This window comes from Beauveria bassiana (assembly GCF_000280675.1).
Source record: "Beauveria bassiana ARSEF 2860 unplaced genomic scaffold BBA_S00006, whole genome shotgun sequence".
Classification (NCBI taxonomy): domain Eukaryota; kingdom Fungi; phylum Ascomycota; class Sordariomycetes; order Hypocreales; family Cordycipitaceae; genus Beauveria; species Beauveria bassiana.
In genome coordinates this window covers 1,122,352-1,149,000 of record NW_007930841.1, presented here as the reverse complement: position 1 = coordinate 1,149,000, position 26,649 = coordinate 1,122,352, and the positions used below count along the sequence as shown (strand labels likewise).

The 26,649-nt window shown below is 54.1% G+C and overlaps 6 protein-coding genes across 6 annotated transcripts; 3 read left to right on the top strand and 3 right to left on the bottom strand.

Annotated features, from left to right (window-relative positions):
- Positions 1-1,771: 1,771 nt before the first annotated feature.
- BBA_03121 (cell surface protein) lies at positions 1,772-2,889 on the top strand (the record flags this gene model as incomplete). Its single annotated transcript, XM_008598218.1, has 2 exons — positions 1,772-1,877; positions 1,937-2,889. 2 exons carry the CDS (start codon positions 1,772-1,774, stop codon positions 2,887-2,889), a joined length of 1,059 nt encoding a protein of 352 aa, XP_008596440.1.
- A 1,152-nt stretch (positions 2,890-4,041) lies between these two features.
- BBA_03120 (uncharacterized protein) lies at positions 4,042-5,661 on the top strand (the record flags this gene model as incomplete). Its single annotated transcript, XM_008598217.1, has 1 exon — positions 4,042-5,661. The coding sequence occupies one exon, from the start codon at positions 4,042-4,044 to the stop codon at positions 5,659-5,661; it is 1,620 nt and encodes a 539-aa protein (XP_008596439.1).
- A 752-nt stretch (positions 5,662-6,413) lies between these two features.
- Positions 6,414-7,673, top strand: BBA_03119 (acetyl-CoA acetyltransferase; the record flags this gene model as incomplete). Its single annotated transcript, XM_008598216.1, has 1 exon — positions 6,414-7,673. The coding sequence occupies one exon, from the start codon at positions 6,414-6,416 to the stop codon at positions 7,671-7,673; it is 1,260 nt and encodes a 419-aa protein (XP_008596438.1).
- Positions 7,674-7,847: 174 nt separating this feature from the next.
- On the bottom strand, positions 7,848-9,913 carry BBA_03118 (von Willebrand factor type A domain-containing protein; the record flags this gene model as incomplete). Its single annotated transcript, XM_008598215.1, has 2 exons — positions 7,848-9,516; positions 9,567-9,913. 2 exons carry the CDS (start codon positions 9,911-9,913, stop codon positions 7,848-7,850), a joined length of 2,016 nt encoding a protein of 671 aa, XP_008596437.1.
- Positions 9,914-15,519: 5,606 nt separating this feature from the next.
- Positions 15,520-16,294, bottom strand: BBA_03117 (Acyl-CoA N-acyltransferase; the record flags this gene model as incomplete). Its single annotated transcript, XM_008598214.1, has 2 exons — positions 15,520-16,173; positions 16,241-16,294. The coding sequence occupies 2 exons, from the start codon at positions 16,292-16,294 to the stop codon at positions 15,520-15,522; spliced, it is 708 nt and encodes a 235-aa protein (XP_008596436.1).
- A 2,393-nt stretch (positions 16,295-18,687) lies between these two features.
- Positions 18,688-21,669, bottom strand: BBA_03116 (uncharacterized protein; the record flags this gene model as incomplete). Its single annotated transcript, XM_008598213.1, has 1 exon — positions 18,688-21,669. One exon carries the CDS (start codon positions 21,667-21,669, stop codon positions 18,688-18,690), a length of 2,982 nt encoding a protein of 993 aa, XP_008596435.1.
- Positions 21,670-26,649: the final 4,980 nt, after the last annotated feature.

Sequence of the window (26,649 nt, the reverse complement as noted above, 5' to 3'; positions counted from 1 at the left end):
CGGAAACGGAAGCGCGACAAGTTGGCGTTTCACGCCTGTCGTTTGCGCCTCCTCGTCGATGGTTCGCCGAAGGGGGGAAAATCCATGCCTCGTACAAACGCATAAGGCATGATCTTTTTTTTTCCTTTGGCAGCAAGATTGGTTCATGGCTGTGCATCATTGCCGGGGTCGTTGTGTTTGGCGGGCTCCCACCAAAGGCCAGCGCAATGGGTGCTGTTTGGGAGGTAGGTAGGTAGGTAGGTAGGTAGGTAGGTAGGTAGGTAGGTAGGTAGGTAGGAAAGACTTGCTGATGGCGACACTAGAGCAAATGCTGGCCGTCTAAGATTTGGATAGAACAATTTTCTGTTTTTCAGTTAGTGACAATGGTTGAAAACTGGTTTGGAGAGCTCGTGCACAGGATCATCGTGAATGTTGGTGCTACGGCCTAACTACCTGTAGGTATGTAACTTGCGTGTAACCCTCTTCGAAGAGATGCAGCAACACTAACAAGGGAGGCCTCGACACTGCCCTGCAGCTAGCAATTGAAACCACCCTCTGATTCTGACATCATCTTTGATGATCTTGACTTTGGAGCATATCACTTTGCACAATTGATTAATTTTCGAAAACATATGATGCATCGCCTACTCCTTCATTTTCTCACATCTCCTCCATTTAACCTTCACTCAATCCGTGTAATCTAACATAGAGGTCAAATAACTGCGAGAACCAATGCCAACTGCAATAAAACACGTATAGTAGACATCGCTAGTATCTTTTCTCCGGTTCTCCCGCTCTTCTTTGTTTCTGTTCTCTATTTTAGTATCAGCAAGCCCCTAGTGCAGGTTTCATCACCGCCTTCAAACCGAACTTTGGCGGGAACAGCCTCCTTGTCCCGCCACTTCCAGCTTCAGTGTGCCTAGCTACAAGGCAATCGTGAACCACTTTCCGTTCCGCATGGATACGAGCAGCAAATCACCCTCCACTACCCCATGCAAACCTCCGTTTAATACCTCCGCTGTTACACTACCCCAGAGAGTTCGGCGTCGATGGTATCCGTCGAGGACCCCGTCATGCCTAACGCATCCCTAGCGCCCACATCACTGCCCATCACCTGCCAGATCATTACTCTAGTTTCAGGGCCATGATTTCCAACATGCGGATTCCGCGGTTCAAACACATGCCCTGTCTGCCTTGCCTGCCTCAAGGAAACCTCGGTGAAGGTTCCTTGTCGAAGAGCATCATGGTTCCGGGTTCCCCGTCTACATCTCGAAACGCCCTGCATTGTCGCCACCATTCCGGCAGAGAGAACACTCTCTATACGAGTATTTTTCCAGCAAGAAACTTTCCGACAAAACATCCACCATCGAAACTCGTCACAGAAATTCATCCCTTTGGTGTTGTATCTGCGACGGTGACCACCTGTCAAGGGCCTCCAAGGCGCCGCTGTCGTCTCGCCATCGCTGTCGTCTCGCCATCGCTGTCGTCTCGCATCCGCTGTCGTCTCGCATGCTCGGAGATGCTTGCCGCCTTGGCCTTCGACATGTTTTGCTTGACCGCGCATCAGTTCGAGTCTCCCAGAGTCTATCTCTATATAAAACAATGACTCTTTCCCATCCCGAGACTCTTTCCTGCTCATTCAGTCTCAAGCTCACAGCCTTTTCTTTCTTTTCCCATCTTATACATAATCTAATAGCCCTGGTGGCTCTGGTATCTCTGTCTTTATATTATAATCTTTTCTGGCCACCTTCCTCTCTTTGAACCACCCAATATCGTTTCTTCTGCTTTCAAAATGCGCTACGCTTTTGCTTACGCTGCCCTCGTCTCCACGGCTTCGGCCCACGGAGTTGTCACCATGATCAAGGGTGACAACGGCGTCATGATGCCGGGTCTCAGCAGTACGTACTGACCCTGACTCACTCCTTGACACAACAACAAGCCACTAACACTCCGCCAGTCGTTGATGGTACTCCCCGTGACTGCTCCTCCAACGGCTGTGGCTCGCAGGCCGACACCTCCATCATCCGCAACCGTGACATGCAACAGAACCCTCTTGGCAAGACCCAGGGCACTGGCCCCGTCGACGCCTCCGTCAATGTGGCGCGCTTCATGGGCAGCAGCCAGGCCGCGCCCAAGAACAATGGAGCCTCGGGCGCCGTCGGCAAGGAGGACGACCTGTCTGGCTTGCCCGCTGGCGCGGCAAAGCGCCACGAGGAGCGCAGGCGCCAGCTTAGCAAGCTCTTTGGCGGTGGCGGCGGTGCTGCTGGCGGTCTCGGTGCCCTCCTCGGCGGCGGTGGCGGTGCTGGTGGCAACAAAAACGGCGGTGCTGCTGGCGGTCTCGGTGCCCTCCTCGGCGGCGGCGGCGGCGGTGCTGCCGGCACCAAAAGCAACGTTGCCGCCGAGACCATGGTCGCCGACACGGCCGGCATGGGCAACAGCCAGGGCATGCCCACCGCGGACAGCAACGGCGTCGTCAGCATGGTATACCGCCAGATCAACCAGGACGGCGCCGGCCCCCTGACGGCCATGGTCGACGGCACCTCGGGCGGCACCGACAACAGCGCTTTCCAAAAGGCCGAGGTCACCCAGGACGTCCCCGGTCTCGGCATCGGCGGCCTCTCACTCGCCACCAACACTGACTTCCCTCTGAAGGTTCAGATGCCCGCCGGCATGACCTGCGAGGGCACCGTCGGCGGCGTCAAGAACGTCTGCATCGTCCGCGTCCGCAACAGCGCCGCTGCAGGCCCCTTTGGCGGCTCCGCTGCCTTTACCCAAAACGCCACAGCCCGTAAGCGCGCCATCGCCTACCGCCTCAAGAAGCGCATGGAGATTGCCCGCGAGGCCGTTCCCGAGCCCGACTACACCGAGGCTGACGAGGAGGAGGAGATTGATGATGAGCACTTGGATTAGAGGCTGGCCATGCTGGATATTTGCCAGCCCAAGAGTCATGAAGCCTCGCTGTGAGAAGCACGTCGGTCGCATATACTGTAATTCCCTTGTCGTTAGCCATCAGTCGTTAGCCATCAGTCCATCTTTATTTTCGAGTTTATCTGCAAAACCTGTTTCAATAACGTCGTCTTGGTCAAAAGCCCTTGAAAACACCTCAAAACGCTGTTTGCGGGGTGATGTTGGTCTGACCCTTTCTTTGTCCGGGTAGGCATACATACATGTCTTAGTATTTAAACGCAATCTCGGTTTTCTCTACATGTGCCTGTAGGACTGCTGCAAGACAATACTTTTGGTGATGGCATAATGGCGGATAATGTCGCCTCACAGACGCCTTCACCAATCCCTCGAGTTTTGGGTGTTCCTTTCAGGCCCTGCACGCACGTAGTAGACACTACCTTACCTACCTAGGTACGGATTAGTCAACTACCTAGGTGCTAGGCACGGGGTTCCGCAGACGGGCAGACAATGAGATTCTAGCGCTGTTCTGGGAATCGTCAATTGCAATACTCCATAAATAAATGCCGTGTGAACCCACCATCACCAGCCTTTTCTTTTCACCTGTTTCCCCTGATTTTCCGCCTCGCCATTTTTTGCTTTTCCGCAAGCGTCTCCCCTGTCCCCATGGTTGGGCTGGCTTCAGCTGCATTTTCTGCCCAGCAAGGCAGCCTGCACGCGCTGCCAGTCACGCTTCTGCTCCGTCCGTCACTATTGACATTCACACCCTTTCAAAATCCCGCCAGCCACCGACAGCACCATTTGGGTTTTCATCTCTCCTTCCAACAACTTCACCGTCGACTCACTCAACGTTGAAGAGAGTTTTCAAGAGTCAATCGTGGGGCTTTTTTATTTTCTCCCCTCCTTACCATCGTCACACCTCCCCTTTCACTCGGCCCCATTCGACTCGTGCCCGCCTCGCCGTTTTGTTTGGTTTCGGCTGTGTCGTGCTAATTCTGAACCGCGGTCGACTGTTGAGTTCTGAGACATCAAACCCTTCGCCTACTCCTTTCACTCTCCTCGACGCCGCTTCGATTCAATCAACATACAGATTGCGCTACGAACCCAGCCTACTCCGTCACTACTACACCTCGATCAATCGCTTCACTTGACACAACCATGGCCTCGCGCGCGTCCACGGACCGCCAATATGCTCGTCGCACAACCCCGTCTGCGCCAACTACGCCAATGGATTATGTGCAAGAACCTCTGTCCCAGGTTACTCTGCCGTCCACAGAAGGCCCTGGCTCGCCCATGGATCCCAGCGCATCCTTCAAGACTGAGATGAACGACGACAGAACCTCCGCCATGGTTATCCCCTCCTCGCTCACCCCACCGCCCTCCTCTCAGCTTGGCGTCGCGACCAATCGACGAAACCCAGCATTCTCCCAGTCTCAGCAGACGGTGCCCGTCTCTCCACCTGCCACAATACACAATACCCTGCGCGATCGCGACATGTCATCGACCTATACCGTGCCCTCCTCTGAAGACATCCGCGACGCCACTGCCGACCAGCTGCGCTCCATGCTGCACACATGCATCGCCGAGAACAATAAACTCAAGATGGAGACGGCGCACCACAAATTACAGTTCAATCTGGCCAGCCTGCAGGCTGATGAGCAATCCAAACGCGATGCTGTCGAGCACGTCATGGTTCGCCGCGAAGTTGATGTCCTAAGTACGGCCGAGCACCTTAGACAGGCCAAACGCGACTTTGGCTCTGCCTCGGATGCTCTGACGAGCAAGTACTTGAACCTAAAGATTTCATATGATGCTGCGCTCGAGGAGATCAAGAGTCTCAACAGCCGCATTCGCGTCGCCAAAAAGGTCATTCAGCAAAAAGAGGACAAGGCCGCCGGCCTCAGTGAGGAGCGTGATATGCTCCTCCAGCGCATTCGCGAAAACCGAGAGCACCTCCACATGCTCTGCGGCCCTGGCGGCATCTTTCACGGCGCCCTCACCCCTCGCCCAGCCTCCCACTCCTCCCAGTCGCATCAAGCTGGCCAGACGCATGTCACCGAAAACCAGCATGGTCTGTCCATGTTGTACCAGGCTATGAGCCAGGAGAATCATAACAACAGTGCTCCCTCGACGCCTGCCCAACCTCCGCGCTCTACCACCCAACAGACTCGCAAGCACAACCGCAACGCCCAGTCCATGTCGTCTCTCCCGACCACGCCCGTCAACCAACCTCGCGGCCCGCACGCTGGCCTGCTTCCCTCTGCCAACTTGGTACCACACACGGAGCCCCGTACCATGTACACGCAACAGTACTTTGAGCCCATCACACCCGACAGACGTCATCGTCGCAAGAGCCGCGAGAGCACCATCTCGGCCGAAGAGAGCGACGAGGTCGCCGCGAGAGTACCTGGTGTGCGCACCAGCGTGTCCATGCACAGCCAGCGAGGCGACCACGTACATGAGCAGCAAGTCTTCGACAGCCAAGCTAGCCAAGCCGCCTCAGATCTCCTCCGCCGTCACCCCGGCCAAAGCTTTGACGTTGCAAGCTCCGGCGACTCACGCGACGGCAGCCCAATCCAGCTCCCCGCCAAGCCCGTCACTGCCAAGGTCCGCTCTAGGTTGCCAGACTCTGGGCGGTCGGAAAAGAGACGACTGTCTAGTTCTGTCACCGAGACGTCGGCGGTGCACTCACGGCGCGAGCAAGGGAGTCCGGCGAAAAAGGCGCGTACCGGCGCCGAAGTAGACGGACGCCGTGTTGGACTTGGAATCCAGTACTAGTAAAGAGCATGCAGCGGCATTATCACGGCACATATTACGATTCGACGACATGATGGAGCATTCACTGCATGTATAGCATTTTGAGTGAGATTTTTGTTTTATTATTCATCTGTGGGCAAACAGGAAGTACGGTCGGGCGGGGAGTTTTGATTTGCTTTCAAGGGATGTGTAGCTTTCTAGCTGGCCCTAGGAAAACGGTGCCAAGAATGGATTAAAAAAAAATGACACAATTGCATCAAATAAAGAGATGACACACTAGTCAGTCATTGCTTTGTGAGCATTGCTCATGATTATTGCCGCCGCCATTTGCCGGGGGTCGGACGGCGGCCGGGTCTGTCCAAGGTACCAACTGCCGCCGCCACTACCCGAACATTTGTCTGGAGCCCGGATCCGATGTAAAGCTACCCCAGATTCGGACCTCCCATTTTCCCTTTTGCATGATTGTTTAGCCAGGCGTCTTTTGCTCTTCGAATCACTGTACTCTTCCTTTTATTCTTGTGTCTCCTTGACATGTCCTTATTCTCTCGACGTTCTCCCGCGGTACTCACACATTGGTTCCCAACGCATAGCCCGCAAAGCGCACGCTCAATTAGCTGTCGCAGATACACCCACTGTAGCTCACCATCACCAATTGGCATCCCCAGTGATTTTACAACCACGGCCAGTCCTTGTCGGCAACAAGACTCCCAACTCGTCCACCCAAACGCCTCCTTGACACCTCTTTTTTACACTCCATAAACTACGCATCCACCATGACCCTCAGAGCTACCGCTGAGCTGCTCGTCCGCTCCGCCTCCGACGTCGTCCTCGTCTCGGCCCTGCGCACGCCCGTCTGCCGCGCCTACAAGGGCCGTCTCCGGGACGCCTACCCCGAGGAGCTGCTCGCCTCTGTCCTCGCCGCCACGCGCGCCGCCCTGCCCGCGTCCGCGCCCGCATCCGCCGTCGAGGACGTGGCCGTCGGCGTGGTGCTCTCCGAGCTCGGCGGCTCAAAGGCCGCGCGCATGGCGCTCAACCACGCGGGCTTCCCCGTCAGCACGACGCTGTACACGGTGAACCGCGCGTGCGCGTCGTCGCTGCAGGCCGTCGCGGCCGTCGCGGCGGATATCCGCGCCGGCACCATAAGCGCGGGCATCGCCGCGGGCATGGAGAGCATGACGCGCAACTATGGGAGTCGCGCGGTGCCGCAGGACGTGTGGCCGGCGCTGCGGGACTCGGAAGAGAAAAATGTCCGCGACTGCGTCATGCCCATGGGGCTGACGTCGGAGAATGTGGCCGAGCGATACGGCGTGTCTCGGCACGATCAGGATGCGTTTGCGGTGGAGAGCCATCACCGCGCGGCGGCCGCGCGGGCGTCGGGCGCCTTTGACGCGGAAATCTCGCCCGTGCGCACGCGCTTCCAAGAAGTCGACAAGCAGGGCAAGCCGGTCGGCGAGCTGCAGCAAATCACCGTCACCCACGACGACGGCATCCGCGAGGGCGTCACCCTCGACGCGCTCGCCAAGCTCAAGCCCGCCTTTACCCCGTCTGGCGCCTCGACAGCCGGCAACTCGAGCCAAGTATCCGACGGCGCCGCCGCGACCCTCCTTATGCGCCGCGACGCCGCCGCCGCCCTCGGCCTGTCCGGGTCCGTCCTCGGCCGCTACGTCGCCGGCGTGACGGTCGGCTGTGCGCCCGACGAGATGGGCATTGGGCCCGCGCTCGCGGTGCCCAAGCTGCTGTCCCGCGTCGGCCTCGAGACGCGCGACGTGCACCGGTGGGAGGTCAACGAGGCGTTTGCGAGCCAGGCGCTGCACTGCGTGCGCGCGCTCGGGCTCGAGGACGCGTGGGCCCGCGGCGAGGTGAACCCGGACGGCGGCGCTATTGCGCTGGGACACCCGCTGGGGGCGACGGGCGCGCGCTTGGTGGCGACGCTGGTGCATGGGCTGAGGAGGGCGGCCAAGGGGGATGTCGGCGTGGCGACGCTGTGCATCGGCACGGGCATGGGCCACGCAGCGCTGTTTGTGGCAGAGTAAGAGGAGGAGAGGGGGTGGTAGAAGGTTGTGGTGATGATTTTGTGCATCTACATGGAACGAAAGAAGATTCATGGCGGCTGGAGTGATGGGATTGAACATTTGTGAATATCGTAACAATAGCTAATGCCAGTGGCACAAAAAAATATACATTATTATTACAAGTAGTGATGGTTCTCAGGATCGAATAATAGATTTGCCTCGCGCACCAGGCGCCCACGTCACGGCTCTGCCTCGACCATCGTCCTTATTAAACGAGCACACCAGTCCGCTCTGTGTGTCCCTTCCTACGTCGCCTCCGATGAACTCGCCCCGCAAGCCGACGCGCAGGCCAAGGAGCGCTTTGCTGACAGCCACATAGTTGCCGAAAAAGGCGTGAGCACGCGCGTCGCCGCCGCCGTTCGTCACGCCATGACCGAGCGTCACGCCCCAGAGGCCGCCCTCGAGACGAAGCGCGTGCGCATCCGGGCTTCTGTCACGCTGCAGCATGACCGAGTAGACAGCGCCCGTGTAGCGGACGGCCCCGTCAGCGGTGTAAGCCGGAAACGTCCAGGCCTTGGCGTCGCGGGAGATGGGGTGCCACGGCGTGACGAGGACAGCGCCGAGCCGGCACAACGTCTCGTCCTTGACGGGCGTTCGCAGCACCGCCGCCACCTTGCGCGAGCCGAGCGGCGTCTGCAGCTTCATGCCGCGGCGCAGGCGACGCATCTCAATGGCGCGCCCCGAGGCGAGCTGGACAAGCGTCGAGCCGGCAAAGCATACGCCGCACGCGTTGCGGTAGCTGCTCATGGAGATGGGGATCGAGCTTGCTGCGAGCGCAACCGCAGGAAGACCCTGCTCTCTCGCCAGATATTTGTGACGAGAGGGTTCGGGGGCCGGCAGATTGTCAAAGGCCTCGTCCAGTCTGTCGCGGCAGGTGATGAAGAGAGGGCTATCGCGACCATACTGGAGTGGCCCGGGGTCCTTGAACGAGTTACATACCTGTCGGGTGTGGGCGTTAAGAAGCGATGGCAGATAGTGCTGTCCCCATCTTTCAAAAAAGTCTGTTTTCTTGCGCAAGGCAATTGAAACTTGTCCTTCGGACTCCTGGCCAGCGAGATCTTGCACCAAGGATTTGTTAAGCGAGTCGAAGTGGTTTCTCGATGGCAATCTTTCGATGAGTGTCGCAAATTCTTGAGTAACCAGCTCAAACCTGTTTGTCACAAACGCCGCGTGGTCTCCTAGCTTCTCGATAGGAAATAGAGTGGAAAGAAAGGAGCAAATTTGTGCTCTCGATTCGTGATATGCGACTAGCTCTTCTGGTATGGAAGACGTCTTCAGCAAGCCATGCATGACTGTGGCCGATGTAAAGTCGCCCGTGTCGTTGTCAAGAACCAACTTATACTTAATTGTGGCTTCGACGATAGGCAAGGGACCCGGTTCCATGCCGCACAGTTTGACAATGTGCGGACTGTGGAAGCCTAAGAATATGTCACGCGACTGTCCGTATTGTATATTTCCCAAGGCAATATCAAGCTGCAGGCCCTGTTTGGATGATTCGATGAATGGCTCTGGTGGACTGCTGAGAACAGAAGTACCCATAGCCTCTTGAATTTGCAAATTCGACGCGTATCTGAACTGCAGGGTGGCTTCCGTAGCATATGTATTCTGCAAGTTCGCCACTGCATGAACAAAGACGGTGCCAATCATGCCAGCATCGGGGATGAAGGAATAGTTGCCGCTTCCAATCTCTGCAATGTACTTGAGCAGACCGGACCTCAGTTGGTAGCCAAACCCAAAAGTATGGATGGTTGCCGGCAGCGGGAGTTTCGCTCGAAGCTTTGGAATATAGCCAGCAGGAGGGCACCTGAGGCGTGTTAAGCAGAGACAAGAGCACTTCAAGGGGAGCTGCCTTACATATGATTAGGCATGCCGTCGGTGAGAACCATAATGGCCGGGACCTTGCCATCAGAGTTTACCTTCTCAAATTGCTTCAGGCCGGTCAAGATGCCGTGCCATAGATTCGTGGCATCCTTCGGTTCCATACTGTTGATGTTGTCGCGAGCAACTCTCTTTTTTTCTTCCGTCATGAACTCCAGAGGCTGTAAAACAGTGACATTGCTTGCAAATGTGACGATGGATAGGCGGTCGCGCTCATCCATTGTCTCGACAATCGTCAGCGAGGCGTGCTTGACGAGGTCCAAGATAGAAAGGCCGTTGGCCTCGGTGAAGCTCTCGCCAGGCACCGGTGCGGCATCAAACATGCTGCCAGAAACGTCAATGACGAGGACAATATCGCAAGGGACATGGCGGACCGGCGTTGATGGCTCTCTGGGCGGCTGTAGGCTTGCAATCAGGGCTTTCTTCTTAGGGAAGCTGTGCAACTGGAAGTCAACCGGTGATGGGTGATTGTTTTCCTTGTTTGACAGAGACAAGTCTTCAAGTTGTTGAACTGGGACCCTCTATCGAAGAGTTAGCAGACATGCATACGACGTGGGATCCGAACACACACCATTTTGTATAAGACAGCCTCGAGCGTAAGTCCTGGAGAAGCAGAAGCGAGTCGACTAGCGGTAGACAAAACTTGTTGGCAGGGATATGGCCGATTTATTAATTATTGAGTGAGATTCCGGCTCCGGCACCGAGAACCGGTGTACTGGGATCAGACGGTGGCTCGGCGGCTGACGACGGCCACGACGAGTGCGTCCTGCTCCGAGCCACTAAAGTAGGCTATTTCGGGGGCAGACACGAGGCAAGTCAAAGTGTGGATTCGATTCGAGCCATTCACGGCGGCGATAGTATGGGCATACTGTAAGGCTGATCTTGGAGATCCTGATTTGGCAAGTGGGTGGACGGGGCTCTTCAGCACATGCGCCGGTGCCATTCAGCTCCAAGTTGTTTGGAAGCAAGGGGTCTTTTTTTTTGGCCCTGGATTCGGGCGAATTTTAATCATCACCATTAATTGACCTTTCTTGGCGTCGGGCCAACGAGACTGCTTGTGATTGTAGATGAGGCGTGTCTGACAGGCAGCTACCATGCTCAGATTCTGCCTTTGGGTGGCGCAGCGTGGCCCGGCTGCCTGGTTACGTTGCCCTTTGAGCTCATCTCGACTCTGCAAGGCTACCACGACGCCAAGGTGGGACCAGAGATGGCAGATTTGTACAGATGATGAAGTTGTGCTCTTTCTGGCACTTGTGCATGATGATGATGAAGCCAGCTGCATTCGTGGTTAGGCGGACCGAGATGGCCGGTCTGTGGCGTGCGACTTGCTTGCAGCTGGCAGCGGGCAGCTGGCAGCCCATGGCGCAACAAACAGTCCAAACAGACAGTCGTTTGATCAGAACTGCATAGCGAAAATTTTCTCAATGACATCTAGACAAACCACAGTCTTCATCAATCAATGCTTTTCGTCTTTCTACACGTCCCGTCTGCTCTAGCGCCCTTTGCTCGTCCGTTCACGGCACTCTATTACCCCTGGCGCCGAAAAGAAGCTGTCTCTGGCCATCGTGTCTTTCCTATCAGAAAACCCGAGCAATCGCTGAACCAAATTAAACTCTGGTCTGTCGCCCAACTTGCAAGTCGCATACCATCCAAGTGTCGGGGATAGCACGATTCACACGATCCTAACATCTGGTAACAGTGGTCAACCGAAGCTGTAACACCAAACATGCCTCATCAATCACCAGTTCACTGTGCGGTGATGATACTGGCACCTATTGATCACTATGTAAGAAGGAGGATTTTTTTAATGGTCTACGATCGTGTCGCTGAAGCGATTCAAGGTCTACGGCGCTGCGACATCGGATTGGCGACAACATCTACGAGCTCTTCGCTCTTTGCTCCCTGTACGGTGCTCATATCATTTTTGACAGAATTCCTCCCCGGGCTCTAGTGCATCGTTCTCCTCAGATACTTTGGTTCACCCACGATGCGAATGTCAGCCACAAACGTAGGCTCACGAATTCGCCACTCGCCGGCCGACCACCAGGCGAGCAGACAACCACGTCCAGCAAATCCGCTTGTCAAACTTGCTGGCTGCTTTGGTCCTCCACACCATCTGCACAGCTAGCTTATGACTCTTTGAGCGCCACTACTTGAAACGTGTTTGCAAGCTATCGACGCCTCTTTTCGACAGTATCCGAAATGCCGACTTCGCAGCTCTCTGGTTTGGGTAACATGTCAAGCACACGTCAAAGCCAGTGCCAGCATGCGCTGAACTTGGTCATTCTGCATCACGACAACGCGCCTGGGTACGGTCAGCCGAATGCTACCGTTGGGCAGTAAGACTACCTCCAGGTAAGAAATGAAATTGAAAATTGTTCGGTGAAAATCATACTAGATTTTCAAGTTATGGCATGTGAAACACGACGGGAAGCTATCAGTGAACATGCTTTTTATGCTGACGCCTTCCAGCTGAAGCTTCCCCGCATCTCCCACATCCGAGCTTCCAAGCTACTTGTATTTACCAAGCTCGACACCATCCCGCAGCTCTCCATTAATTGCTGCGCAAGGTTCTAGACCAGACGGGCGAAAGAAATAATGGTGTGAGCGACAAGAAATGGTAGTTCATCGCAGATTTGTGTGCAGAAACGCCTCTGTGCTATACGACACTTGAGCGACAGGATTGTCTGTGCTTCTGGACAAGATTGGCAGGACCCTGAGACGGTGATCCTAAGTGTCGTGTCGCCACAAAACACAAACAAGCTCCCTTGGTTACGCCATCGTGCAGTAGAGCTTCCGTTTTTGCCCAACATGACGATGGTAGACTTGCAACTCTCAAACTCTGTGGAAAGCGGCGCATGCGGGGTCGAGGCTCTGGGATTTGTCGCACGGCCCATTTGGGGATCGCCTTTCGCAAGTGGCAGGCCCAGCAAGCCCGCATTAACTGGTGGAAACAACAGGATCTTGGAAGAGGGTCGAATGCAACAAGCCGTGCGTTACTGAATCTTGCTTTGGCTAGTCGCCGGGAGGGGATTGGTTGTTAGCTTCGGGGAGCCAGCCCAGCCTCTTCAGGGTTCGTCGTAGCCAGCTTGAGATTGATTGGCGCCTGCGGCCCACCGACGATGAACCAAGCACCCAACCAGCAGCCGTCTGAGGCACCACCAAGCTGGTGTTTGTCTGGGGTCGGGGTAGCAAGGTGCGTCATGGTCTGCCACACACGAGACGAGTGCACATAGATAGCAGTTCCTTTGACAGTACAAACTGCGTCATATCATTGCGAAAAGCTCCAATTGCAGACGGACGGCTGCAGTCCGAGCGAAAGAAGGAAAAGATGCTCTGCTCGGCAACTCGGTACTAAAAGCTGTCGTGGCTGTCATGAATTAACCTTTTGTGAGGGGGTGGAACGAGGAGCCAACCGAATGAGAGTCCACCACCTCCACCCTGCCGATTTGCAGTGACTCTTTGCGGCAGTTGTGATCCTCGAACCCATCCCATCTTGCGCAGACTTTCTAAGAGGAAGCTATTCTTTGACATTTGAAGCAGAGGAGCAGGAATGCTCGTGCGACGGGAGGAACAAAAAGTGGTGTGGTACTCGCAGGTGACATTTTTACCCGGGCGTGGCATTCGCTTCCGGTTTTCTCCGCCATGTGCGACTATTCGCCCCTCCAGGGAACCCCTCCCCCCAGCACAATGACAGTGAGGCGGCAGGAATAATAATACCGTGCCAGCGACGAGTTTGGTGGTGGTGGCAGACTCAACCTGTGGCGAATCAGAGGCTCCGGCCCCTCGCAGGCCGGCGCCGCACGTCGTCGTCCCACTTGGCCGGACTTGGGCTGTCGCAGTTCAGAGGCTTGTCGCTCGCAGCCCTCTTGTCTCGTCACTGGTCTGGTCTTGCGCTTATCTCTGGTGGCCTGAGAATTGGCTTTTGCGGCGGGAGCAAGAGCTTTTGAGTTGTATTCTCTATTTTCTCTCGAGCTATATAAAGACGGGGGACCCCGATTTGCGACTGCTTTTCCGACCTTTCTATCATCTCATCTATCAATCTCAAACTTTATCTCGACAAATTTCAATCACAAGCTTTAGCAAGACTTCAGTCATACACCACACACACAACACTACCACTACCACCACTACTACCAATACCATCAAGATGCCTGCTTTCGAGTACTGCTGCAAGTGCGGGACTATGATTGTCATTAGCACCACCTGCACCAACTGCGGCCACAACCAGTGCAGCGATTGCCCGCTCTCCTAAACGTTTGGACGGACGCGGACGGTAGCAGCCTCTCTCATGATGTCGACATGAGCTGGGGCATGGACGGACCAATGGCCTGACCTCAGGCATGTACGCCTACTGTGTGCGTGACAAGATGTTCTTTCGTCCTCATAGTCATCACATACTGATGTGCGACGCAGACGATTTCTTTATTACTCTTTACGAGAGCGATACCCAACATGGCGCGACACGACCAGTGACTTGACATTATGCTATGGGCAACCGGCGTTTTTTTCTTTCTGACTTTTGGGAATCCCTAGCGAAAAGATACCATCGACAGGCGCTATTTGAATTGAATCTTAATTATTATTCTCTTGTTTGACTTTGCGTTTTCTCATTCATAATGACGCCGACTATTGTGTTCTTTGTTTCATCCTTGGCCTCATTTCTCCTATCTTGACTCGCTTGACCCTCGCGACAGGCCGATTAGAGACAGCCGTAATAACCTGCCCCCCCCCCCCCCCTGCCGACGGCGCCCTGCATGCGAACCGCCATTGCATCTTGGACTTTGCTATTCCGTGATGGCTCATTGGTGGGCTTGGTGCGGGGCGCTCCTCTTGTTCCTGTCGAAGAGATTATTTATCCCCCATGCGTAAATCAAGTTGTAGCAGAAAAGCTAACTAGCTCTGACTATTAATTTTTTTTTTTTTAGCGTGACGCATGGCACACAAAAGTGGCAGGGGGGCTTTCCTTTTTCTTTCTCTCTTAGTTTGTCTTTGTTCTTATCAGTGGAGCAAGCCACTTATGTAAATTTTAGGCTTAGCTTTTTTCCACCTGGCGCTCGACTTGATGACGGACTTGACGGATGATTGTCTTGGGAGAGGGGGGGGGGGGGCGGCGCGGAGAGAACAGCAGATCATGGCGACAAGCCAAAACTATAATAATGGCAAAAGGAAATGTGTCTTCAGAAGCGGTGCTGGTTTACAGACCACGTAGTATGTTAGGAAGCATTCATGGCGTGACTCTGGCAACTTTTTTGATGCAGAACCTTTCGGTCAAGACGGCTTAGTAGAGAGATTGTTTTGCGCAATGCCGCCACAAAGCGAGCGTCACTGACCAAGTGCCTTTGTTCTAATAATAATTCAGTATTTCTTTTTCTTTTTTCCCTTTTCTCCTCTCTCTGCCATGCGGCTTTCAGGGACTTGCGGGTACGGACCCCCTGAAATCGGTGAAATGCTGTTCGATTTGGGAGATTGCTAGTTTATTCCTGACTATATACTCCCCGCTTGCTATTAATATTTTAAAGCAAACTTTCCACTTCGTTCTGACTCTGCAAGCGATTGTTCCCGACGAGCAAGGGGGAGAGGAGGGGCAGCTCGACTCAGGTAGAAACCACGAAGCTCGGACGGCCGAGAGTCTGGCCGTGGGTTCTATGAGGTCTGTCTCTAAGAATGAACTGCTAAATCACCTTCAAGTAACCTTTTTTTTGCTTCTCTTCTTTGTTGAAGCTCGTATCTGTACGGATAAATAGTCGAGAGTGCAGATTTCATCGTGCCACATGTATAAGTGGCGGCTTGCTATGCACACCAAGGACTGACTCCCACCACGCCACAATCACAGCAACATTCATCTCTTTCTCGCCATCTCCCTCCTCCGCCGCCTCCTCCTCCTCCTCCTCCTCCTCCTCCTCCTCTTGCTTCTTCCTTGTTTCACTCAGTAATCCCTCACCATGATTATCGTCGACGTCTTCGCCTTGCGCTCCCTGACGGAAAAGCCCAACTTTTCATAAAACGGCACCACCTTGTCATTCTCCCCTCCCACGCCCAGCCATATCCCCTTGTGCCTCCTCACCCCTCCCTCGTCCTCTTCCCTCTTTGCTTCCTTCATGCTCTCCACCAGCAGCACCTCAATCAGCCTCCTCCCCCATCCCCGCCCCTGGTGCTCGCTCAGCAGATCAATGTGCATCGTCCCGCGATACCCCTCCGCCAGCAGGTCCTCGTGCCCGTCCACCAGCAGCCTCTGCGCCGAAAACGCCAGCTGCGTCAGCGCCAGCTCGTTGATGCGGCCCGTGTCGGGGTCGATCCACGGCGCCGCCGCGTCCGGCTCCGCGGGGCTCGGCACCAGACGCACGTCGCCGTTGGCGCGTCCGCGGCCCTCGAGCACCTCGCGCACGTACCGCGGGTACGCGGCGCAGAGGGCGCCCACGTCCGGGCACCCGATGCAGTAGCCGACTGCGCGGCCCGTGCCGTCGTCTAGGACGAAGCATGTTGACGGCGAGAGGTGCGTGTACTGGTGCGTCCAAATGTAGGGCGCCAGCCGCCGCGCCGGCTCCGAGGCGCTGAGCGAGGGTGGGAGCGTCGCGCGGCACTGGGGGCGAAAGCGCTGAATGTGAGCGGGAATATCAGTTCGGGCGCGAGGTTTGGTTGCAGCTTACAATGTGTGACATGTTGTCAAAGTCCGAATCTCGATATTGCCGTATAAACGCCATCTTGTCCGATATGCACGGCCTGACTGACGTCTTGGTTCTGGTTTCGCAGATGCTATGTATCAAAAAGGTTCACGTCGAATGAACCTCAAGGTATTGGCACGTATGAGGTCAGATCAAACCCTCGTCAAGTTTATGACAATTTACCTGTCACCCAACTCTAGCCCTAGAGAGACCCTTTGGTTCTTTGACCCAACTTGGCGTCACCGGACCCAACGACCCCGTAAACGTGGTTCCTCTTCTCCTCAGGACCCCCACCTTGGGGCATGATGCTAACTTGATGGCCTCTTGGGGTCGGGAGCTCCTATCCTTTACGTGGGGTCAGCTGAACACAAGGTAAAATGATTTGACTACCTACCTAGTTAGTCAAACGTAATGTAACGTCGAGACGATGGTGGGAAAGCCAAGGAGCCTAGACAAGGCGGAGAGCCCACCGAGATCCCCGGGTGCCGCACTTTGCCGAACCAGCATACACGTCATTGATACCCAAAAGACACGGGAAATCTGGAAGCGAATCTATTGATGCATTTCTCATTCAAATATCGCCAAAGCTGTAGTGTAGTGTTGTGCGCTTCTCCCAGCCTGTTTGACGCGCCTGATTTATCATCCCAAAAGCCCTTGTCGCTCCAGTAAAGTGCTTCTTCACGGCTCAAAGCTAGCCAAGATGCTGCTGCCAACATCCTAATTTCGCCATCTCAACTACCTTTCAAAAGGCCCAAATGCTGGGGAAGAGGGATTGTTCTGCTCCGCCACCTGATTCGCCGCCCATTCCGGCAGCGGCCGATGAATCGCGCGGCACGACGCTTTTTTTTTTCCCGCCATAGTCAGCATGATGCCTCCCATCACGACAACCGATGGCCAAAAGTCACTTACGACACATTCTATCACTATCCGGTCCCGTTTGATTAGCATAGAACTCGTAGGCATTTTTTCCCGATCGTGCGGCATACATGCTCTATCACAGAATCAACACAAAGTGAAAAACGAGAGAAAAAACTCACAGCCCGTCTGTATGGATAACGTTTATCTGGCAAACGGATCCTGTCCTAAGATACCGTGCGCAAAATCGATCAACAATGTAATACGTATGTCGGCACTCGAATATCATCTGGGAGCATTAAACATCCATCAGTCATCGCCCAAGATTGTCGCTCCATCTCCAGCGCTAAGCCGACGCCGAATCGCTGCTGGTTCGCCCAAGATACCTCGATCCAAAGTAACTGCCCCCCTCGCCTTCCCATCGCTCGCGCAATCTCCTCGCTCACCTCTATATGGTTGCACATGGCTGCTTCGCAGCGAGTACAGATATGCTGTCGTCAGCTCGGGCATCGCCTTGCCGTGCCTCTCCCTCGCGCTCCTGTGCGTGAACCTCGAGAGGAAAGCAAAAGGCAAAAGATGGAGTGACCAAGGGGAAAAGGCCGTTTGTTTGCTCTTCGTATGTCTCGAGCCCACGAAGAGCACCGGGCGCGCAAAAACCGCGGGCTTGAAAGTAAAGGACAGAATGGAAAAGAGGCACAAACAGTCGGCTGCGTGGCCCCGGGTGACTTGCGTTGCAGCCGCCGCCCATTCTTATACAACACCAAGGGCGCGGAGCTGCGTCGCACACAGCAGCATGCCGGATAACTGACGCGGCAAAGATGGGCATCGTGCTTTTGGTCCATACAAATCCTAGTTACACGGGCCCAGCTTCGTCACTGCAAACTCGCCCTACACAGGGCCTGTAATCTTGTTTGCGTCGCACAGGTCACTACTTGTCGACACAACCCGTCCATTGTGAGCCTTGACTGAAGCCTCCATACGGCAGGTACTACCATCAAAAGCGCTTCCGCACAGCATCCAAACCTCAGTACCTTGGTTACTTTTTAATTGTAGTATCGAAATATTTAGGCATGCTCATCTGGTATTTTTCACTCTGCAAGTGCTTTCCCCCCTAATGTCCTCCCCAACATACTATTTTCCATGCTCCTATGCCGAAGCTTTCAAACAAGGCGAGGTGAATCAAAAGACCTGCCTGATTTCCATTCGCCAGCACTACTTTTGAAATCAAGTACATGAACATGATACGCCGTCTGCCCGCCAAATTTCGCGATGAAATGTGAATCTGAAAATGTGAAAGAAAAAAGACCGTGCAGGCAAGTTGGATGAAAAAAGCGACACAAGAAATGGAGTCAGCCGGTCGACTCATAGAGTAGCAGCAAGGCAAAATGGGGTAAGGTATATGTGTGATACAAGATGAGAAGGTGGCCTTGTTTGCAGGCTCTGGAAAGTTTGCAAACCGGTTATTATCAAGAAAAGGGTATTCTCGGTGAAGTGTGTTCGTAATGTTGTGTATATTGATTGATCTGCGTTCAGTTGATAGCGACTGCAGCATCACCTCGCCGCTTTCCCTCGACTTTTCAGATCATGCCTCCTGGAAGGCTGTTACTCGACATGTTGGCATGGGGCAGAGGAGGTCGATGAGTAGGTGCGGGGGGGTAGCGTCGAGTACGCTCGCCATTTTGGTCGCTCGTCGCTCTATAAAGCTGTCGTCGTTGTTCATCCGCGCTCTCATCGTACGAAACGTCGGCGTTGCCAGATATCGGCTCGCCGCTGCGGTAAGACTGACCAACCAAACCATTCTTTCGTCGGGGATTAATCGGAGGCAGTGGGGGTGCATCAAGAGGCGCATGCAGATTTGGGGTAGAGACTGTGGCTCCGGGTAGGCTCGAGGGATGGAATCGATTATTGGGAAGGTATGTAGGTTCAGAAATATCGCGCTTCCTGTTCATTGTCGGGGAATGGTTGCTTGTGTGCGACGACATCGTCGTGCGGGTATCACTGGAGGAGGAGACACCACGAGAAACCATTCTATTTTGGCGTTCATTTCCCTCGCGGCTGCTTTCCGATCCGCTGCGATCTCTGTCTAAGGCTGCCTGTGCTTGACCTTTGCCTGAGAGACCAGCTTGCTGGTAGTGGGGAGGAGCCGCGGTCTGGTCATGCGAGAATGTGCGCTGGGCAGCCGGGCGGTCAGATCGCGGGCTGAACTTTTGCGGCGATGTGCCATGACGCTGTTGTACCTCGATTTCCTTCATCTTTTGAAGCTCTCTTCTGGCTTGGCGGAAAGCCTTCAGACCAGCATGCACGCTCTCCTCCTTGCGCACTGGCAAGGCAGGTTCCTGCGGAGCAATTTCACCAGATGTCGTTCGGGTCGACGGTGCAGGAGATTTCCCACTCTTTGATTTTGAATCACTGTCTCGATCACGGCCGCGGTCAAACAGGGATGTGCGACTGGACTTGGTGCGAAGAATGCCAAGTGCGTTGTTTTTGGCAGCGGCGAGATCTTTGGCTGACTCGAGAGGAGGCGCGGGCGGTGGCAGAAGTTCATTGTCAGGCTCGGCATACGAGGTCAGCTTCTCGCGAACCCGTCGAGCGCCGTCTGCTAGATGCCTGGCGAACTCATCTTGTTCTCCACGCGTTGCAGACTCGTTCTGATGTGTGGTCGGCGTCCATGCGCCACTGTCCGTTGAAAGTTGATTCTCATCGAATCCCCAGCTAGTATTGGATCCATGGTTGTCCTGTTGCTTGTAATCTGGCATGACAGACTTCTGACGTGAATCGACATCGGGCGTCTGGGCAGACATGTCATAAATAGAGGAGGCATTGCTATTACCGCGGAGATGCTGTCTTACCATTCCGCTGAGACCAGTATTTAATCCGGGGCCGAGAGTAGGAGAGTCTTCTGCGCGATCATCTCTCAGACGTGAACTTCTGTCTGCCCTGTCTTCCACAGATAAGTTATCGTCGGATGCTCTGGATGACAACGAAAGCGGGGTCGGGAGGGCTGATTTGCGAAAGGCAGGATGGTCCTCGTCATTTGGGCGTTCTACAGTGAGCTGCACGCTCAAGGACGAAGCGAAATTGGAGTAGCTGATGGGCCCAGAAGCATCATCCGTGTCTTCGAAGAAGGAAGTTGAGTTGTAATCCTTCTTGGGTACACGATCAACCTTGCTTTGGGTAGCGTCAATACGCTCGCGGAGACTGCGATGCGTCGAAGATGATCTGGAACGACTGGCATCATGAGAAGATCGTGCACCAGCCTGGCTGTGGCTATCAGAGGCATCACGGCCTTTGCGCATTTGCTGCTGGCGTTGGGCGAATTTGGAGTCGTCATATTGTTGAACTGGTCTCTTGAACACGCCCATGGCGGTTGCTTTCCCCCTGTCATTGGGCTGAATGGGTAGCATTGAGTGGTGGTCATCTGCTTCACTGATAGGAGGGCTCAAGGGCGGATTGACACCGAAATTGGTCTTGTGCTCTGTTGTGAACCTGGGAACAGGCTCGGACGGAGTCTGCGGAGAAGCACCTGAAGCAGGTGGTGTAAAGGACCGCAGGTTGGGCGCACTGGCCTTGCTAAGGAGAGTGCGTCTCTCCATCATGCGATCACTAAAGGTCGAGCCTGTTGGAGACGGGCCAGACAGGCCATCCGGAGAGGCCTTGTTGCGGTGAGACTTGGACAGCGTGTCTATGCGGGATAGAGCAGAGGACTGTTGGTTCTGTAGATCTTGCGTCAAGCCTTGCTCATATAGGCGCCTGGTGCGTGTGAAGCTCCGCTCTACGGTGCTGGCCGATGTCGGGATTGCTGTTTGACCCTCTTTGGACGAAGGCACCTGGGACGCGATTGAGGTGGCTGCGGTGGAGTATCGCCCGGCAGACGATGTTGTTGAGTTTGTGGCGCGCTTCTTGTTGTAGTCGAAGGCAGAATCAAAATCGAGTGTGTCATCGATCCTATCCTCAAAGGAGGCTCTTTCTTTCTCCGACTGCCTCCACTTCTGGAATGCCGTCTTGGCTACGTCTTCATCATACAAAATGCGGCTGCCCATGCCATTGTTTCCGGTTTTAGTGCCCGCGCCAATACGGTAGATTTTTTGGCGTCCACCAAACAAGTTATTTCCATCGTTTGGTCGAGCTCGGTCCATGATACTGCCAGCATCATAACCTTCGGATCCGTGTGATGAGTTGAGACGAGTGAAAGACGCAGCCTGGAGAGATTCGATTTCGGCGATGTCCTGTAAGCCAGAGGCATAGCCAAAGTCCATCAGCCTTGACTGGCGCTTGGGGAAGAGCACACTATCATCGCTGGCTTTACCAAGCTTTGAATTAGGGTCGTCCTGCTCTCGTAGCATGGAAAATCGGGCCGAAAGACCCGTCATGAGTAGACTGGTCCGAAAATCGTCACTAGGAGGGAGCGCGGCATCAATATCCAACTGTTGCTTGAAGTCATTCTCGGGCAGCTTCTTTTTCCCAAACAGCTTGAAGGGGCTAGCATTGTCACTGTCCACGGAAGGGCGAGGGGCGGAGATGTCGTCCTTGGTTCGCTTCTTGGTTCGAAATCGGTTCATTGTGATTGGATTCTAGTCGTGTATTGGCTTGATGGTGTGAAATATCGCTTGGCAGTCAGGCTGAGGTGGCGGATAGGGGTGGATGTGATTAGGCTTTCGATGTATACTGGGCAGACTGGCATGGTGTGCGGTTAGCATGACGACGAGCTGACGAATGAGTGGCATCACTATTAAGTTGTTTTCAGAACCAGCCGGTGTTTGTGCGCTCGCTGCCAGCGCAGCGCACATTTGACAACTCGACTTTTGCCTTCTCGCGGCCATGCTGGGCCAAAGTAAATACTCACAGCAATAGGGGTTTGCTCTGATCGATACAGTCAGCCGACAGGGCAGGAGAGCAGAGTAGCCAGCATGAGGCTCTGACTGGACAGTCTCGTACAGCCGTTGACCTGAAAGCTGATATCGTTGCACGGTCGGAGCTTGCTGTTGAGCAGCGCCGTGCCTACTGTAAGGGAGGGTGAAGCGGTTGGTCCAAAGGCCGCCGCCAAAGTCAATGGTAAGAATTTGTCGTGCTTGAAAAGACTCGCAATCTAGGCGAGCGAGGGAGAGTCGGGTTGCAGTTGCCGTGGAAAGGGATCGTTACCAGTAGCTGGATCGAATGCCGGTTTGCAGATCTAAAATATGAGCAAGACGTTGTGATGGGGGTAAAGCCAAGACAGGGATGAAGTCGTACCAAGAAAACGAGCAGCATATGGCCTTGATAATACAACAACGCAATGAAGAAACGAAGGATGAAAGGAAGCAAACGCAGCTGAGCAGCAGGCTGGGAAAGACAGGACTGAAGATTATCTGAGAAGGGGAGGGAAAAAATTGAGAGCGCAAGCGACGTCGCGTCCGAGTGGTGCAGCAAGGGCCGGGATGAAATTTGGGGGAAGAGCCAGCAGCCCAGCGAGATGATACCTGAACCGGGGGGGGGCCTTGTCCCAGGGAGAGGGGCCGGCGTGCGTGCGGTTTGTGCACCGGGCTGGAAATAAAATAGTTACCAGTTTACGGATACCAGTATTTGCAACGGTGAACAAACAGGCAAGAGCTGTGGCACCAGAACGCAGGTACCGATTGTGTGATTCTGACTGAGAAGGAGCCCACACATACCTAGGCACCTGGGCTCAGGTGGCTCACACAGTGGCGGTGGTAGCGGTACAGGCAATGGTGCCAGGGGCTGTGGTGGTCCTGTCACTTCTGTGGCGCTCTTTCCAGGTACTTGACCGCTGAGAAGCAGGGCCTCCATGAACCGCAGGCTGGCCATCGTGCCATGGTCCATGGCAGAGGATGGCAATGCCCCAGCCAATCTACGGCTAGTCGACTTCCCATGTGTGGGGCGTGGACACCCCCAGTCGAGCGGTATGTACCTACCTACTCCCTGCACGCCCACGATTTGTATTGCTGGTCCGTTGGTGCGCGTGCGCTCATCCGATGGTGGTGGCACGAGAGTTGTGTGTTGCTGCCGATGGTTTGTGTACAGTTCTCAGTCTGCAGCTAATGGTCAAGAAGGAAGATCCAAGATACTAGCAAGAACTAAGGGAATATCTCCTAATTACAGAGAAAATGGTAAGCGAGTACGCAGATTACCAAAAGTAGATGTAAGGTAAGGTACCTGGCAAACAGCACCGTGCGCTGATGACCAGCGCGCAGGCAGGCCAGGGGCGTGCGCTCATCAATGAAAACGAGCGCCGTTTCAACGCAAACGCAGAAAGAACCCCTGTCTCTCCGCCATCGTCGCTTCTGTCTGTGCCAGCCAAATGGGACTTCTCTGCTAATCTTTCCGTTTGCTTCGGCAGCTGCTACGTTTGCCCGGGCCGGCAGACTTTCTTGGCAATTGGCAGCTCAAATCACTTTATAATTGTACTGTGTTGGTATGTAAAAGCACTGTGACGGTGGTACTTTTCTTCCCTTGCATCGCATCACTCTAGGTATTGCTAGAATCCTGGTTGTACCAGGTAATAAAGACCGCCTATCCCGGGCTGCCCACCCCTCCACCCTGCATGTCACCCTCCCAAATACCTCTCCGTCTGGCAGGGTCTCGTTTCTCCTGCTCGGGTGCTCCCTTGGTTACGAGACATGGCTTGCAATAAAATCACCAATGACAGGTCACCGTCAGCTTCTCCCATGCGCAACAACAGAAAGAATGAACGGACCGCATCTGCAACATCTCATTGACCCAGGTCGCCAAGTCCAGTATTCTCTGTCTCTCTCTCCCCCACGGCCCTACAAGCCACCGCTTCCCGCCGTCGAACCAATCGCCATCACCAACCAAATTATCCCATGCATGATTCACTGCATGCAACTAGTCCACCTACCACATTGCTCAAGTTACTCTGGAACAACTGGTTTCCAGCGTCAATTCAACAGGTGGTTGTTCTGGTACTCAGAGACTTCTGCAATCGCTCGAAGCTTCATTTGCCATCCAGCTGCAACGCCAGCATTCTTGATGGTTTCGCGTCGTTCAATGTTGAAGGAACTTATTGTGAATGCCATGTGCGTTTCAAAGTCATCAACAAAACACTATTGCATGTCGAGGCTGGGTGTCTCAGGAGCATCTAGCAAACGATCTCACGAATCCTCCTCCAGACCTTTAAGACCTTTGGGTAGAAAGAATCACAGAATCTGACGAACGCACCATTTCAGCTGTTGAGCCAGCTGTCCAACCCAGTAGCACGCAGTTCAAGTACGATATTCCTTTCGTCATTGTCATGTACAATGTATTATTTGGTTGCTTTCAACATCATTGCATCGATCAATAGGTACTCTGATACTCGTTTCATTCTACGCACGGGCATTTTGCCACGCCCCAAAAAAGTTGAGAGAAGTGGACGCACATAGCAAAATACTGGCACACTTGAGACGTCGACTTGTCGAGACATTCCGCAAGTCTTGCCCTATCAATTGCCCCGCGGCAGCATGATACAATCAGTGACGACTGGTGCTGCAGTCCAACCCCACCACCGCATGTGCCCCTTCATCAACGGAAAACCACAGCCTGCCCGTTTGCCAGGTCATAAAACACTGTGGGGGAGTCGATGCGCCGCAAAAACAAAGTTTTGTGTCATGGGACGAGTCAATCGAATGAAATCCTGGAGCCCAGAAAACACTCTAACTTATGGCGTAAAATAGAACGAAAAAAAGAAGGATCAACATCAACTGAAGAGAAGAGATGAGCCAGAATGCAGAAAAGAAGTAAAAATGCGTGGAACCCACGTCAACCTCCCGCCTTACCGTCTGAGGTATTACCCCTTTTTTTTTCTTTCTGCTGTGCAATTCCAGGGCTGGCTGATTTGTGCACTCGGACCTGATCTTACCATACTCTGCCATCTGAATACCATATCCCTCTTCATCACACTTAATCACCTTTATTTGCTTCGCGCGACACAGTCAGCCGACATTGACTACGCCAATGGCGCCGCAAAGGGCTTCGACGGCGAGCGAATGCCTACAACCCATTTCCACGAGACAATCCGTCGGCGGTACTACCAGTACACGACATCAGGCCATCAATATTCTGCCAAAGACACAGCCTTGCTTTTTCTGGATCACAGTATGCTCACAAGGTGCTACTCTAACTTTTTATTGATTTGGTGGCAAAACAGTAGTTAGCCACCACCCGCAAATTGTCTCGGCGATGCCAGCAGCTCCGCTACGCTCACATCTGTAGCGCAAGCTCTCCCTTTCTACAACTGGCCGGGGTACTTCAGCGATTGGGTGTTCACGCGCATAAGGTTTACTGGTGCAGCAAGACGCACGTACTGTAATAGGGCGTCCCGTCTTCTCACGGGCCTCATCTATTCATCCTCTTGTAGGAAAATGGTAGTGTTCAAAATCGGCCCCGATGCCGCGCAGAAATCAAGGTTCGCAGGCCGCCCCTGAGCTTCGGCTCTCCCTGTGAATCCCCCGTGCCAATCACATGGCTGTTCCTGGCCCCAAACTCCTTTTGGATTAGGGAGCCCCTTAACTACAACCATGGTGGGCTCCAAGCTTGTGCTAGACTTTTTCGTGCCAACCTTACTTGGTACTTGGCCGTGGACTGTCACGCCTTCCAGTCGACTCCGTACTCACTAGGTATTTGCGTACCGACAACTGTCGAGGCGTCTATCCGTACTGCCGCTGCGTATTGCAAGTTCACTTCAGGTCCACTGGGCTATCATTCGAGTCAATTCTTGATGCAGCCATTATCATATTACATGTTTCTCATTTCATGCTGGAGGTTCCAGGGCTAAACCCTGCCGTCCATCTCGCTGGGAGCCTTTGTCCACTGTTTCCGAGATGGTCCGAAGTGACAGTCATCAACATGAAACGCCGCCTTTGGTAAAACTGCGCCAACGAGACCGATGAAGGGCACCTGGGTTCGCCACACCTCCGAAGCAATGATGGGAAGGCTGCCATTGAATAGTCATGTTCAGCCAGAGTGTTACGCCTAAGAAGCAGTACTGACAGACACTCTAACCTTTGCCACAGTTAGCATCTACTTCCTTGCACATAAAGACAAAGGCGTTCAAGACGCGCTTGACGAGGGATCCGCTGTATGTGGTCTTGTACCGGGTCTGCTACAAATAACTGAGAATGCAAAAAGGCTCCTCTCATCTCGATCCGCAGTGTCACTATTTTAGCGCAGTTTGCCTCTGACGTTCACCTGCATATCCGCGCTTCGCAACATTTGCCAGTAATACGACACGAGCTGACGAGCCAAGAGCTCAGGCCATTGCTGTTTTTTTTAAAATGTTGGCTGATGTGATGCACTTTACATGCGGCTGAACCTTGCCATGGTCGTCGCCGTCATTGTGCAGCTCGTTGCTTCTTCTGTGCTTTCCTTGCACCTTGGCACACCACCTGTGAAAGCTGGGCTAAAAGTGGCCGCTGGCTGTTGCTGGTATTAATACGAACAAGTTAACACGCGAAATTATAGATCATCAACTTGCATAGACCTGGGCACGTGCTGGGGTCTCCTTGATGACTGCTCACCTGCTCTCTTGCTCTCGGAACTTAATCGAT